Consider the following 14448-nt stretch of genomic DNA (forward strand, 5'->3'; position numbering starts at 1 on the left):
TTATATATATTTGCTCTGGTAATTATGTTCTGCTGTCATTAAACTAGGATCCAGTTTCAGTTATCATGACAGTATTCAAAACTTTACTTTCAAATTTGTGCCCAAAAATTACCCATAGCATTCACACACTGACGGAGTACCTTCAGAATGTCTTTCAGCTTCACCACCTCTTCTCGGAGCTCATCTCGCTCAACTCGAATTGCATCTGTGTACTCTTTCTGTCGCTCTAAGGCCTGAGCAGTGCCGCCAAGTGGGAGAGTGTGAAAGAAAGTGAAATGTGTACAAGAGGTAAAAAGAAGTTCAGAGTCATGCAAAGCAGATACTGAAATCATGTCTGCAGAAGTTAACGCTGGCTCATAGGCCGTACCCCAATTTTTTTGTCCTTCCACTCCACCGTCTCCTGCAGGTCAGCTATTTCTCTAACAAAAGCCTCCTGTTTTAAACGCAGCTGACGGATCTCCTAAACAGCAGGAAATGGAAATAAAAGTTTCAGATGTAGAGAGAGAAAGCAAAAGGAGAAACGGAGAACATGCATATATACATTGTGTGAAAAGAAGAAAGAAAGCTGTGAAATGCAACATGCAACCTTCCTAAATGACAAACTGAGCCTCTTTAATCCACAGGAGGCTCCATTTCTGCACCTTGTTTCAGACACGCATTCACACTGGGGGACAAATACTCACATTTAGCAGCTCTTCACTTTGTTTTAGCATCTCTTTCATTTCACTGAACTGGAACTGAAGCACACTGTGGGCATGTTTCTCTCGCTCGAATTCCTGTGAGGAACAACGGACAACTTTAACCGACAACATCTCATACACACAAAAACAAATGACAACCCACCTAAATACATTACAGGAAAGCTACTTCCATCTCTGTCAAGTTCAGTTGTCATTCTGAGAGTTATATGCATTACATTTGGCAGATATATTACTCATTTATTGTATAACTTGACGTGCCATCGATATAAATTTAGTTTATTGCATTTGTGAAGTTGTGGAGTCAAACAACATCAACTTCAAGTCCACTTAAACTTTTTTAAACTTACTTTGGTATAATTCCAGATAATAATCAATCATGTCGAGTCTTTGTTACCTTACAGGTAAAACTTTTTAATAACTCTTGATGCATTCAAGGGTTGTGGGAAACTGATGAGATTCACATTATCGTTTGACAGTTTCTGCATCTTTATTTTATTCTAACGGCTTTGTGGAAAGTTTCATCTTAGTTTCAAATAAACAACATTAAAGCTAAACTCCATACATTTTGGATCTGCAGAGTTAGGGCGTCCTCTGTAGAGACAGCTGTAATGTTTGGGAAACCAGCTTATGTGAATATATCCAGAACTTAGAAGCTAGCCACAAGTAATACTCCTATAAAGTGTGTTAGTTAGAGAACAGCAGAGTGTTTCAACACTATCACTCCATCTGCCTACCTTGACTTTCTCATCGTATTCCCGGCGCGACTCAGACAGCAGCTCCTCTAGATCCATGAGCGAATCTTTGAGTGTGTCCACCTGGTACATCAGGTTGTTTTTCTCATTATCCAGCTGGGCATTGGACACCATGGCCTTACGATACTTCTCTTCCACTTCCGCTAATGCATCCTAATGTCATGACATATAGAAACTATAAGAATACAACAGGTGCTGGTGTTCAAACAAAACTGCAGTCATACTTTCCTCTGTCAAATAGTAAGGACTGACTATATGTTTGGAGTGACAGATGGAGCTCTCTCTCTGTAGCTCAACTGTAAACCCAAGTACGTGGACATTTAAGTAAAGAAGTGCAGGCACAACACACACATCAAAATGTAGAAAGATAGCAAACATGCAGATGCCACTTTGCCAGTCAGACTGCCAGTTTACACACAAGTTAGAAAAACATCTGCCCAGCAGAAAATGAAAGAGCAGCTATGCCTTACAAATGCACAAAAGGACTGCAGATGTTTGTGTTAGCAGTGCTACTCCTAAAATAATCTGTAGAGAGTTTCTAGATAAGGCAAATGTTTTATAGTTAGACAAACCATTTATCATTTAGTTCAGTTTCAATTCAGAAAGATATTAGTTGGTTTATTGGTCTGAAAAGGAATCCCATCTATTCACTGTGCCCTTTTGGTTAATATAACAGGTAACAGGTTGCACATATTACTGCATATTTGACCCACTGCGAAAGTGCAAAGTTAGAGACACCAAACTTATTAGTTAGTAGTGAGTCAGGAGTTAGGAGGAGTTCTGTGAGGGTCTCAGGCTTATACCTTGGCTTCTTTTAGGTTCTGCGTGTACTTGGATTCCACATCTTGAATCTGATCCTTCAGTTCGTGAATCTCCTGGTGAAGAGTGCAGCAGCAGTGAGGCAGAGAAGCGCGGCAGTGACAGCATCAGAAAATGTGACGCAGAAAGTTTGGTGAGCGGGCAACGACAACAGCAACACACAGTGTTTGCAGGAAGAATGAAAATAGCACAACAGCACAGGACTTCATAGGAGAAGCTGAATTTACTCCTTTCTATGTAAAACTTCTCACAGTACGATCAGTAAGATCAGTTTTTTTCTGGACAATAGATATTGTGTCCTTTAATATCTTGGGTAGTACTGAAATTTGATCTTATATTCTGATAAAACAGGACGAACATTCAAGTTCTCAATGGAGGAGAATTGATTTTTAATTCAGTCACTTAAACCTATGTCAACAGGTTAAAAACCTGGGATTTACAGTTCTGAACCTCATAATAGAAACATAACTAAGAATACTTTTTATCATTTTAAGAACAGTGAATGCAACAATTTCCCTCTCAAGCCAACACAGAGACACTAATGCACGCCTTTATCACCTGCAGGATAAACTACTCTAATGCTCTACTTTCTACACATTACAACAATTTTAGAGTCTCTGCCCAGGCTAGCTGTCTGCTTCAGAATTTTAACATCTTTATATTGGTTTATAAAGATCTTAATGGTCTTGGTCCCACCTATTTATCAGATTTTTAACCTATGAACCCACTAGAATCCTCATGTCTTCTAGTAGTGGTATTTTATTTACACCTTCAGTAAGAATGAAAAACCTACAGTGAGGCGTCTTTTTATTGCGATGGTCTACGTCTGTGGACCCCGAAGACCTCAGAGCAGCAGAGAATGTTCATAATTTTAAAAAGCAAACCCAAGGCCATGTTTTTAATCTGGCTTTTACTTGAACAGTTTATTTATTTGTCTATAAATTTTAAATCAGGCCAATTCTTGTTTTAAGGATTTTATTAAAATGATCCAACAACTCTGTATGACACCCGATGAAACCACAATCCAGAAGGAAACGTCTCCTCTGTCCACAGGAAGCTACATCTCTTCAACATTACCTTGATTTCTCGTAATGAGGTCTCTGCATCTACAGTTATAGCCGTCTCGCCACTTCCTCTCCGTGAGGAAGTTCCACCTAAGGACGTGAGAGTTCCTGCTGTTAAGGCAGAAGCTGCTCGAGATCCCTGCGGAAGAAAAGACAAGATTTTTTAGTGCTGACGCCAGACTTCATCTTGACACAGCATTTAGTGATGTGTTCCACTCACCTTCTCAAGATAATCTCTGTCCTCCACCTGTTGAGACAGATGAAATACTTTTAGAGCAGACACAGGATGATATAGAGGCCACAGGGCTAAAAAGACTAAGTGAGAGAGGAAGGAAGGAAATCCCAAAATCCTCACTACAGCCATTTCAGCACTGATAAGAAGATTTAGCGTCGTAACGGAAAAGCAGCGTACGAAATGATACTTCCGAGTGCTCCAATCTCCTCTCTACTCATGCACTTATAAGAGAAGGCACAGGTTTCTTTTAATATGAAACACCATGCAAATACTTACTACATAAACACAGAAATTACAAATCAACAAAACCTAGCAGGCCAAAAATTAGCCTGACAAAGTAATCTATTCAACAACAGGTCATGTGTTAAAGATACACTTCAAACACCAGGCCCACCACACATACAACAACCTCGTTACAGGACAAACTGGTCATCTCCATAGTCAACACACAAATGAATCTCTGACACCAACAGTGTGCAATCAGCCCTCCTTGTCCTTGTACGGTGAAGTGCACACAAAGCAAAAACAAAAACAGCAACCAAGCAAAAACTCCGCTCACGTCACGGCCTCGGCCTCCTGCATGTGCAGTGCGACTCACATCAGAAAAGTCAGGAATAGTAACATCGTCCAGGTCCCGCGGGAGGCCACTGCTACTGGCCGCACTCCTTAAAAAACTGGCAACAGAGCCGCAGTTGTCCTACAACGGCCACCAGGGGGCGAAACAGAACAACAATGAAGACAAAGACTTCTGAGAAGGTCCACACCTAACAACATACATGAGGAAGTTGAGAATTCAAAATCAATTCACAAATCATCATCAGTGCTCAAAAAGAACCAAAAGTCAGTCGTCTTTATTCCTAATTCTAACTTTGTTACCTCAGGTTCCTCTTTTATTTTCCATGGAGGCTATTTTTGACACAAACTTTTATTTTGAAAAACTGAATTAGCTAAATGTATGAAATATAATTATCTGACCACAACCAGCCCCAACACAGGAATGAATGCATCCTATCCGCACAATTTCATGTAAGGGAGAGGATAATGTTTCATGTTTCTCAGTCATAGTCAATCACTGAATTCATACAGTGAAGCTTTTACCACAATAGTAAGTATAAAATACAAGATTTGTGTATTCTGATGTGGCAAACTGCTTTTTCAATCGGTGACTGACTATTCTAAACTATAGTATTTTTTATGAATGACAAGCCTCAGATACTCGGCTACTAAAGGCTTGTGACAGACTCCTCGTCCAAAAAAAAATGAATTGAATTGATGACCACACACTCAGCAGACTTACATTTCGATCTTTTAATGTGGTTTTCTAAATGTGACTGACTTGCAGTGAGTTTAGTGCTTCTTTGAGATCCAGTTCACGGCTCACTAACAATACAGAGCATCCTGTAACCGCTGGCCTTGTACAGGTCCACCAGGAAATACCTGCTTGTACTCTGTGCACTGAACAAATAATGTTAACTCATTTCCAAATTCTGCAAATCGAGCCAACTCTGAGTCACAGTAACACCCAAAAACAAACATGAACTAATTATGTACTGATTCAAAGTCAAACAGTGAATCATAAAATAAATATTGTCATATAAGTGCAGGGTGGCTGCTATGTTATGTGGTTACCATGTGTTATCATGTACAACTAACACAGTCAGGGAGTGAAGGCTCACCACTGGGCTGGCGCGGGCTGAATTGGCCCTGGAGGAGACTCTGGAGCCAGAGCTGCGATAACTACTGTACTCTAAAGGCTGTAGAGAAAACACATTGTTATATTTCTGTCTGCACGTGGAGGCAAACACAAACAAACATGCACATACACTGCTTCCTAACCTGCTCCGTGCATCAGCAAACAGGCTGTCGTTTGTTTGAACAACTGCTCGTCCTTGTTATGTTTTTGTTACACACACTTGTTCTATCTCCAAGCTGCTAAAATGAAGTGCAACGATACAGCTAGCTAAGCAAGACTAGTCCACAGGGACTAGTAGTGCCACAGCACCATTGTTATAAGGCTAAAAAGGCTGTTTTGCTCACATTTGTTAGTTTATCATATTAAAATTTAAAACATGCAGCAGAACCTCTCCAGTCACTAAAAATTCAACAAATGTCTCGCTAATGTACGAAGAAAACAAAAGCAAACTTCACACGTGGCTCATTCCATTATTTCACACTGAATTTATAGTCACTCACTCTACTTCTAAGTCACTGTTAGTATGATCAACCCAGGCAGTTAATAATCCAGGAACAGAAAACACTTTTCACACTTCACCGGGTCACTTCCCAGGTTAAACCAACAATACCACAATTTTTAAAAAAGTCTTACATGAGAAGTGGAACCAGCGCCTCGCCGTGACCCACTGCAGAGACTGTCTTCATATAAAGAGCTCTACACACGTCACATGGCACACACACATACAGAGATATAGTGTAAGCAGTATGATGGGAACACTGTGATTTTATTACATGCTTTTCTACTCAGTGCTGGAAAGAAAACATCCCTTAAGGGCCTGATGTGTGGCTCCATTCGCACTGTAATGCAATGTAATGTTAATGCTCAGTGAATTTAAAAAGGTGATGAAGCGTTTAACTGGAAGCCCTTGATGTAACCATCCAATGCTTTTCTCTAAAGACAAACAAGCTCAGTTTCAGGTGTGAGTGGTTGATAATTACACATATCATTTAACACTGCGTGAAAAGGTAAGCTGGAAATGATTGGAACCAACCCTACGATACAGCTGCTGGGTGCTCTGACTGAGTGACCTGTAGAACTGCAACACAGCATGAAGTTGGGAGTAAGAATGAGGTTTACAAGGCAGCAGGTTCAAACAGGTTGTGAAAACATGAACAATCTCCATCTTGTTCCTCTCCACAGAATGGTAAAAAGGTTACAGAGCAGATTAAGAGCAGAAATAAAACTAGCATTTGTCTGTATACAGACCTGGTAACCATTGAAAGCTGAGCCTGGGTTTCTGGAAGAGGACAAACCATTGAGGCTGTACAAGTCAGAGGAAGCATAAGCGGCCTGAAATAAGGAAAGGGGAAGAAGGAAGTAGCGAGCCAAGTCATGGAGGGAAAAGGATAGGAAGGTCAGAAGCATCTTTTTAAAGCAGGATTCATAGTTTACAAGTAAACAGCTGTGCACGAGGAGCACACACACAAGCCAATTTAACTAATCCTCCATGACAGTTTCACTAATAATTTAAACTTTTGTACCATTTGACCTTCAGCCCAGCCTTTATATTTGTGGTTCTAATCTGTGCTATCCAATGGGTCCCAGGAAAAGTCTAATCTAAGTCTGCCTGAGGTGAAAAGACACATACAAGTCAACACGTACAGTACTCCACTGTCCCCACACATCTCTGGAAAATACAGCACAATGCGTTTAATGAACTATTGAAACTACAAACTATTTTGAGCCAGAAAAAAATAAATATTTGTAATTTATTTTACCAAGGCTTCTACAACACAGCTCATCAGCTCACCTGAGAGAAATATTTAGGTAGCTTTTAATGTTTTGAATCAGAATTTGTAAAACTAAAGTTGAATACATCAGGTATCTGTGGAGGGGGCCTCAAGACAGCTCAGAAGAGCAGGGCCAGGTGCTCGTTGTCTAATCACTGTCTCCTTTTTAAACGTATTAGTGTGCTGGACCTAAAAGGACAGACACACAAAAGCCAGGCAGATGTGGCCACCGGTTTAGAGCTGAACTCTCTCTCTGTGTTAAAGAAGGGAGTATCTGAAGAAGAACAGTACAGTAAATAAACATCTTTCGTGCTCACCCGGCATCTTATGTGCATGACAGACGTTTTTAATGTATTAAATTGCATGTGTGTGTCTGCAAAGTCAAATAAATGAATTAACACTGCAGAGAAGACTACATTCATGCACCTACATGTTTTCTTTAGTCTAACACAGGACAGCTTGATTAGAAAATGTTTACATGCTCCAATAATAATCAAAACTTTTATAGATTGGAAGCATTACAACTCATTTTGTTAATGAACACAGCACCAACAGACTATTAGTGGTATGAAGAATACAGTCTGTAGTGCCACCCACCGGCTGCAGGTCTAATCTGGAGGCTCGAGACACCCGGCTGTCATCACTTAGTCTGGAGCTCTGAGAGTCAAACACCAACACCAGAGAAACTACATGTCATCCTCAGTACATCTGACAACACACAGCTTTGAATCAACAGCACAGAGATTCAACTCACTGACACATCACATGCTGTAACGAATGACACGTCGCTATTGGTTTGTCTCAATGTTCAAAGAAACTGCATGCTGGTGTAGTTAAACACATGTCTGAGGTGGAAATGTGGCTAAAACCATGTAAGATTAGCTCTAGTTTGAAGTTTGTTATGTTTGAAACATTTCATGATTTGTGTGAAGACATGCAACATCCAGTGTCAACCTGGCCATACTCACTCAACCAAAGTTGCCAGGTACACTACATTTCATAACATACCACTATACCAAAGCAAACAAACAATGCAGCTATATGTGGCTCAAACAGAGACAACACGCACCGTGAGGTCTAGCCTGGAGGAGCGAGACACTCTGCTTTCATCACTGAGTCTTGAGCTCTGACAGCGTGAGAAAGATGATCATGAGTGACGGGTTGTCTAGAAATATGCCATCATTCCCTTATTCAACTACCAAATCTGCACACACAGCTACTGACCCTGCTTGATAGTACACTGTAATCATCATCATAGCCGTTTTTCTGTGAATAAAAGAACACGAGTGAGAAACACGTTTCAGTGGAGGCCTTTTGTGCATTTTACAGGTCGAGCTTTTACATACGTCTCGGTCTTTGTGCTTATGTTTCTTCTTTTTCTTTGACTTCTTAAGTGAGGAGCCCTTAGGTCGAGAGAAAGAGACGGGGAAACAGTGAAGGATGAAAACACGCCATATGGACAAACCTCTTCTTATCCAAAATCAGACCGACATTGTTTGTGCAGCGCACATGCAAAACAAAGTGAAGAATGGTACACAGTAACATGACTGTTACCATTTATAGGAAAACCAAGCAACACACAAAACAAATGCACTCTTTACACACTGGTAAAATGCATGCAAATATAGAACAAAACCGACTGATCTGAGCATCTCGTACGCCCACAAGAATGATTAGTATGAAGGATTTTTCCACATTACATAGCACAGAAGAAATAGCACTCAAAATTTTGAGACATAACAGAGCCTAAAATAGCGTGCACTGTGTTTTGGTTGGAGCATGACAGCTCTATAGCACATTCTTTTTGTCAAAATCTAATCGAACTGACTTCAAGGTATGTTCCTTTACAACAGCAAAAACAAGTCGCTTATTAGAATCTCATGAAACCAACATTCATTTATTGTTTTCTACATATTGCAATGATTAAATCAAGCCAACAAAATGTCTGTAAAATTATAAACCATAACTTGCATCCTGCACAATAAAAACAGTATAAAACCACTTTTAAATTAAAATCCACTTCATCCACAGCACACAAACATGCTTTTGTATAATAAAGAGACTCAAGGCTGAACCAGATTTACTCCATGCTGTGAGTTCTTTCAAATCTTCAGGTAACAGGGTTAAATAGTGAAAAATGTTTTCTTCAAGAATATTCACCCTTACCCCTCCAGAGTAAGCTCCAACTGCGTCAAGATCCGACTGTGCAAAATATATAACAACATCATCACCAGCAAGTGCCACACACATTGACTGGACAGACACACTGTCTCCACATAACCAAACAGGCCAAGGTCCACATTTGTGAATAAAAAAGAAGTGCTTGATAAAATTATTATTATTTTTTTTAAGAGGCTTGAAGGAAGTTTTTGGATTTTTAATGCATGTGCTGTTTGAGTGATACTGACCCTGACACTGCCTCGGCTTCCCACTGACATCCGCTCATCGTCGTCTGAGAGCTGTGTGAGAGAGCGAGAGATTGAAATGGATGGTTAGGGTTCTTGGAAAATGGTCACAATGTGTGACTTGTGTTGACAGTGAACGGTGGATTGTGATGGGAGGTATTCAGCTGCAGTGACACAACTCTTTTAGTGCAAAACCAAAGTAAATAAACCTTAAACATTTCATTTCAAAAAAAGGACTAGGATTCATTTCAGGGCTTTGTGATATTGCAAAAAAGTTGGAATATTTGAGTCTGTTAGTGTGTATTATCTAGTAACGAAACCTGTACTGTATATAGTATTATTATCCAACAAGTAGTTCAAAACAAGCAATCTCGTTGGTCAATTAGACATTTAGAATGTGCTCCAATCACCATGACAGCACACCTGAAGCATCACTAAACATATTACTCCGCACATTGTCACATCCTGAAAATATATAACGTGAATAAATATGAATTACACTGGAAGTCAACTGTTAAGAAAGTAATATCTGAAATTCAATTTTCAGCTTTCTTTTATGAATATTCTGTATTTTAAAAGGAGCCGTTAGCCTGCCTCGTGTGCACCTCCCTTGTGTGTGGCACATCTGAAATCAATTAGTGACTGCAGCCCTTGTGTGTGGCACATCTGAAATCAATTAGTGACTGCAGAGAAAACAACTAAAGGTCAATTAATATGGACTGAAGCAGAATATTTCATTTAATAAAAACATGTTTTTTTCCCCCAATGTTGGAAATTATTACATCAATCCTTTTTCAACACATTTTGACTTTTGGACTTTACAACGCTGTGGAGATATTGGAAATGTTTGGATCACATCCTCTATCAGCTGTGTGCTGAGTCACTAACACAGTGTTACTAGCTTAAAAATACATGTGAAGTTCACAGACTTAGTAGCTAAATCTGTTAATGGAAAAAATATTGTTTTCAGCAGATATCTTCGTCACTGGAGACAAGACTGGACTAGCAAGGCAGTTTTGTGTTTACATGTGCGGTACATAATTTAATGCTAGCCTCTATTGCTAGGTCGTTACTAAGGCTTCGACTACTAGCTGGAGTAGTAAAAGACTGATTGACTTCCAGGTACTAGTCAGATCCTGTGTGTCTCCATGGAAATGGATGTCTTATATATGTTATATATACTACTAATTTCTTAATGTCCTGTACATTCAATATAGTTTTTATTCATCAGCATGTTTTATTATACGTTTTCACTTCACCATACTAATACTGCCAGTGAAAACTAGGGCTGTCAAAATTGCTCCAAAATGCCGTTCTATGTCGCTCTAAAAACACAGGTTCGAACCATTCCTATATAATATATATAATATATATATATATATATATTATATATATATTATATATATATATATATATATATATATATATTATATATATTATATCTATATCTATATGTCATAAGAGGGACAACCTCATATGAGGGACAACTGTATTTCCAAACGCTGTGCAAGTGCAACTCCAGTGACCTGTCCCTGACCCGTCGTGCAGTGCGCCCGCAAAGGCAGCCGCTGATGTGTTTTTTCCCCGCAGTCAAATATTAATTTTCACAATCAAATCTCCGTTTTTTTTTTTTAAATTCAAATATATATATATTTGAATCTAGAATATTTGTTTACAGCCTAGTAAAAACACTTAAAAAAAACCTGACTTTTGTTGCACTGATGGAATCACTGTTATATGAATGTACATTGATCATGCACCTCATGGAGCAATATGATAATTGCCAACAGCTGACAACTGACCAATTCAAATGATGCACAAACATGAAAAGAGTGCAACTTCAGCTCCATTATTACCTGTAACTTTATCCATGTGATTTGTGTACTATTCTGTCAATGCTACAAGTACTATAAAAGGTCAAACATGTAGAAAGTTAAAAATTCTGATCAGTGAGCACAGGCGCAGTATTAGATGGGCAGACATGACATCACCGGTCATATCTCTAGGAACATGGACACTGGGAGTGAAGAAGTGTGACTTGACCACAGAGGCAGTAATACTAAAAAAAGGCTTTACTCTTTTCTGTAAATTATGTGAAATTAGATTATCTGAATAGGCAATAATAGTGTCCAGAAATCCAGAAAGTTATTCTGAACTTCTGTCTCAGGTAGTATGTGGCTTGGACAACAAGCGATGTATCTTTTAGAAGTTGCAATGATTGCTTACCTGATCTTTGTATGTTTTCTTTGCCAACTGTTGGTTTGATTTGTTTTATGAACAACCTACAGTGATAACTATAGTGGTTTGAAATGTGTTTTCTGATGTTTGATTGTTGAGGACTATATTTCAAAGTGTCTGACTTATTCATTGGGCTCGATAGATTAGATAGTTTTAATCTGGATGGAGCCACAGTTGGTGTAGGGAGTATGCACCTGTGAGCTTTGTGTTTCCACCCTGGAGAAGATCACAGTGATTAGTGATTGCATTCATCTGTTAACTGACCTAGCACCCTTAAATAGGGACTGTATCCCAGCACTTGTACACACTGATCAAGCCCAGACGGCCGAAAACATTCTGTATAATACCAGACAGATATCTTAAGCAAATTTATTCAATGATATTTTCCAGAGTACGACCTTTTCCTCTCTATATTAAGACAACTGGTAAAACATGGAGGACATGTTGCATTTGGAGTCATAGACAATAAAACATGTCTAAAACAGCCTGTTCTTAATAATATTTTCCAAATCTACTTTTTGAATCCACTATTTCTGCACACAAGCTGAAGCCAACGATACCGAGCTGCTCTCTGTGCTCTTCCAGGATTGACGTTTCCATGTTTTCATAGATTTTTTTTCCCAGAAGTGATGGAGGGACAAGACTAAAGACGGAAAGGCATGAGGAGATGGAAACAGAGGGAGGGCTACAAACCGTGTGTATCCGTGAAGAACGTGAGTATCTCTCACTCTCCTCCTGGATGAGGGAGGGGATGTGAAGATGGAGAAGTAGAGGAGATGAAGGAGGAGAAAGATGTCAGAGATCAATGAGACAGATGGAAGAGGAAGGTCAGAATGAGTTATGAGTTATGTTTTCATTACAGCGAAAAAAAAGTTTGAAGGTCAGTGAAAGTCTGATTTATTTTGGCCAAGACAATCAGACTGTTGCTAGGATACATTACCTGCTTTTTGGTAGATTTGAATACATTTGTACATTTTCCATATTAAACAGATCTAGATAACTTTTAAGGACACGCTCATTTACAGAATCAGGCATGCATGCTCTTAAAAACCATCAAACTGAACCAGTAATCCATGCCAATGAAACAACAAAACACTGGGACACCCATGTTGCACAAACACTTCAAACCACAACATACAGTAAGTGAATTACACACCGAGGTTAGGCAAATTACAAGTCGCACACACAAAGTATCCTCACTGCTGTGTTTGAAACTCTCAGTTCAAGGTAAGTTATGTAGTAAATTCGACACAGTAAACCCCATGCAGTCTCACACCAATGAGGCAGATGGTCATGCTGATCCAAAGCCAAACGGGCACCCTGCTCCTTTGAATAAGTGGATTATCATTAATGGCCAAGCTTTGATTCCTTATAATCCGTTATTTTCTAAAAAGGCTTAACAGGAATTATCTGGAATTCAAAAGCAGACTCGGCACACTCTGAAAAAGCTTCCAAACAGACAGAAATAAAAGCCTCAAAATATGTACGTGGCACAGGAACACGTGTTAGTGTTTTTAATATCACCACAGCACAGAAACTGTACCATCCATTGTTCAATATCTCCCCATTTGCTGTCCCCTCGGTCATCTACTTTGGTGTCCAAGCCATAATATTTCTAAGAAGAGACATGAAATGAGGGCAAGAAAGAAAAAGAGGTAATAGATTTCTGTTATTTTCCTCGGCACAATCTGGAACACACGCTTAGGATAATTACATAGTAGTGTTGAGGTGGAAATGAGGGAGATGAGGCCTACCTTCTGCACCTGAAAGATCTACACAGCAACACCGATGAGAGGTAGAGGAGAAAGATTGCAGGATATCAAACATGAAAAGAAGGGGGGAAAAAAAAATAAAAATAAGATGTGATAAAGACAGAAATGAATCAAAACTTTAAAGAAGGTGACAAAAGGACAGACAACATGTAGAGGCAAGTTTCTGCTAATGAGGAGCTCAGGAATGTGAAGTACCCCGCCGCACGGCAGGACACACAGCACCTGACCCAAGAACACAAGTTCACTGGAGATTTGCTGCTGCTGATGATGGTATTTTTCCATGGTTCCTTTAGGTTGGTATCAGTGGCAGAAAGCTGCACCACAGCTACTTTCAAGTCTACGTTCCCATGACGACAGCCGAGTCTTGTGACAAACTGCTGGCCTCTGACACTGAGAACTAAAATCTCAACAATCATTGGGAAAGTGATACCCTTATTCTTTTTTTCTAGCCAAGAGTCAAATGAGAAGATTAATAACACTCTCAAGTCTGCTCAGCTCAGCATAAAGACTGGAAGCACGGGGGAACCACTTCAAATGCTCATATGGACACCTGATCCAAAAAACTGTGAACCTATCCGTTAACATGTTGTGTCTTGGTGGTTTTACGGGGAGTAATGTGACAGCCTACAACCACTTCACAGTTTAGAAGCTCTGCATGAAATATTAAAATCCAAACTTGTGTTTTACAACATTTGAGATATTGTCAGAAATTATTGTTTTTCCTCATCAGTACTGGGATGAAACCTGAGCAGGGATACTTCAATCCTATCACCTGTGTGCTCTCAGTTCCGTCAACCTCCCCCAGTTCAGCCTGAGGTTATGGGGACAACAGTTCAAGCCAGACAGGGCACTGGGAGTCAATACCTGCCTCTTTTAGCTGGTGTCACCTGTGGGTGTTGCAGTCTAAAATGTGGAATGTTTAAGGAAGTACACAAATTACAGCCAATAACATCAGTTTAATGTTTTGATAAATACATTATCAAACAAATTATCCAAG

General features: G+C 39.5%; 1 protein-coding gene across 14 annotated transcripts in view; it reads right to left on the reverse strand.

The window, feature by feature from the left end:
* The window catches only part of lrrfip1a (leucine rich repeat (in FLII) interacting protein 1a), a 45083-nt gene that overhangs the window by 8858 nt on the left and 21777 nt on the right, over positions 1-14448 (reverse strand). For 3 of the 14 annotated variants that reach the window (XM_019276531.2, XM_019276530.2, XM_019276519.2), the window contains exons 3-23: positions 13434-13451; positions 13223-13294; positions 12373-12414; positions 9445-9495; positions 9203-9238; positions 8383-8439; positions 8261-8302; positions 8106-8162; positions 7634-7693; positions 6513-6596; positions 6298-6342; positions 5898-5960; positions 5248-5325; positions 4170-4268; positions 3557-3583; positions 3350-3475; positions 2257-2328; positions 1436-1606; positions 684-776; positions 368-460; positions 141-233 (exon numbers count right to left, since the gene is read on the reverse strand). In XM_019276531.2, the coding sequence (XP_019132076.2) occupies positions 141-233; positions 368-460; positions 684-776; positions 1436-1606; positions 2257-2328; positions 3350-3475; positions 3557-3583; positions 4170-4268; positions 5248-5325; positions 5898-5960; positions 6298-6342; positions 6513-6596; positions 7634-7693; positions 8106-8162; positions 8261-8302; positions 8383-8439; positions 9203-9238; positions 9445-9495; positions 12373-12414; positions 13223-13294; positions 13434-13451 (1479 nt within the window). The remainder of the gene's footprint in view (positions 1-140; positions 234-367; positions 461-683; positions 777-1435; positions 1607-2256; positions 2329-3349; positions 3476-3556; positions 3584-4169; positions 4269-5247; positions 5326-5897; positions 5961-6297; positions 6343-6512; positions 6597-7633; positions 7694-8105; positions 8163-8260; positions 8303-8382; positions 8440-9202; positions 9239-9444; positions 9496-12372; positions 12415-13222; positions 13295-13433; positions 13452-14448) is intronic. The other 11 variants (XM_019276521.2, XM_019276522.2, XM_019276523.2 and 8 more) reach the window with 11 other exon arrangements.

Source organism: Larimichthys crocea, chromosome I (genome assembly GCF_000972845.2).
Source record: "Larimichthys crocea isolate SSNF chromosome I, L_crocea_2.0, whole genome shotgun sequence".
NCBI classification, from domain to species: Eukaryota; Metazoa; Chordata; class Actinopteri; family Sciaenidae; genus Larimichthys; species Larimichthys crocea.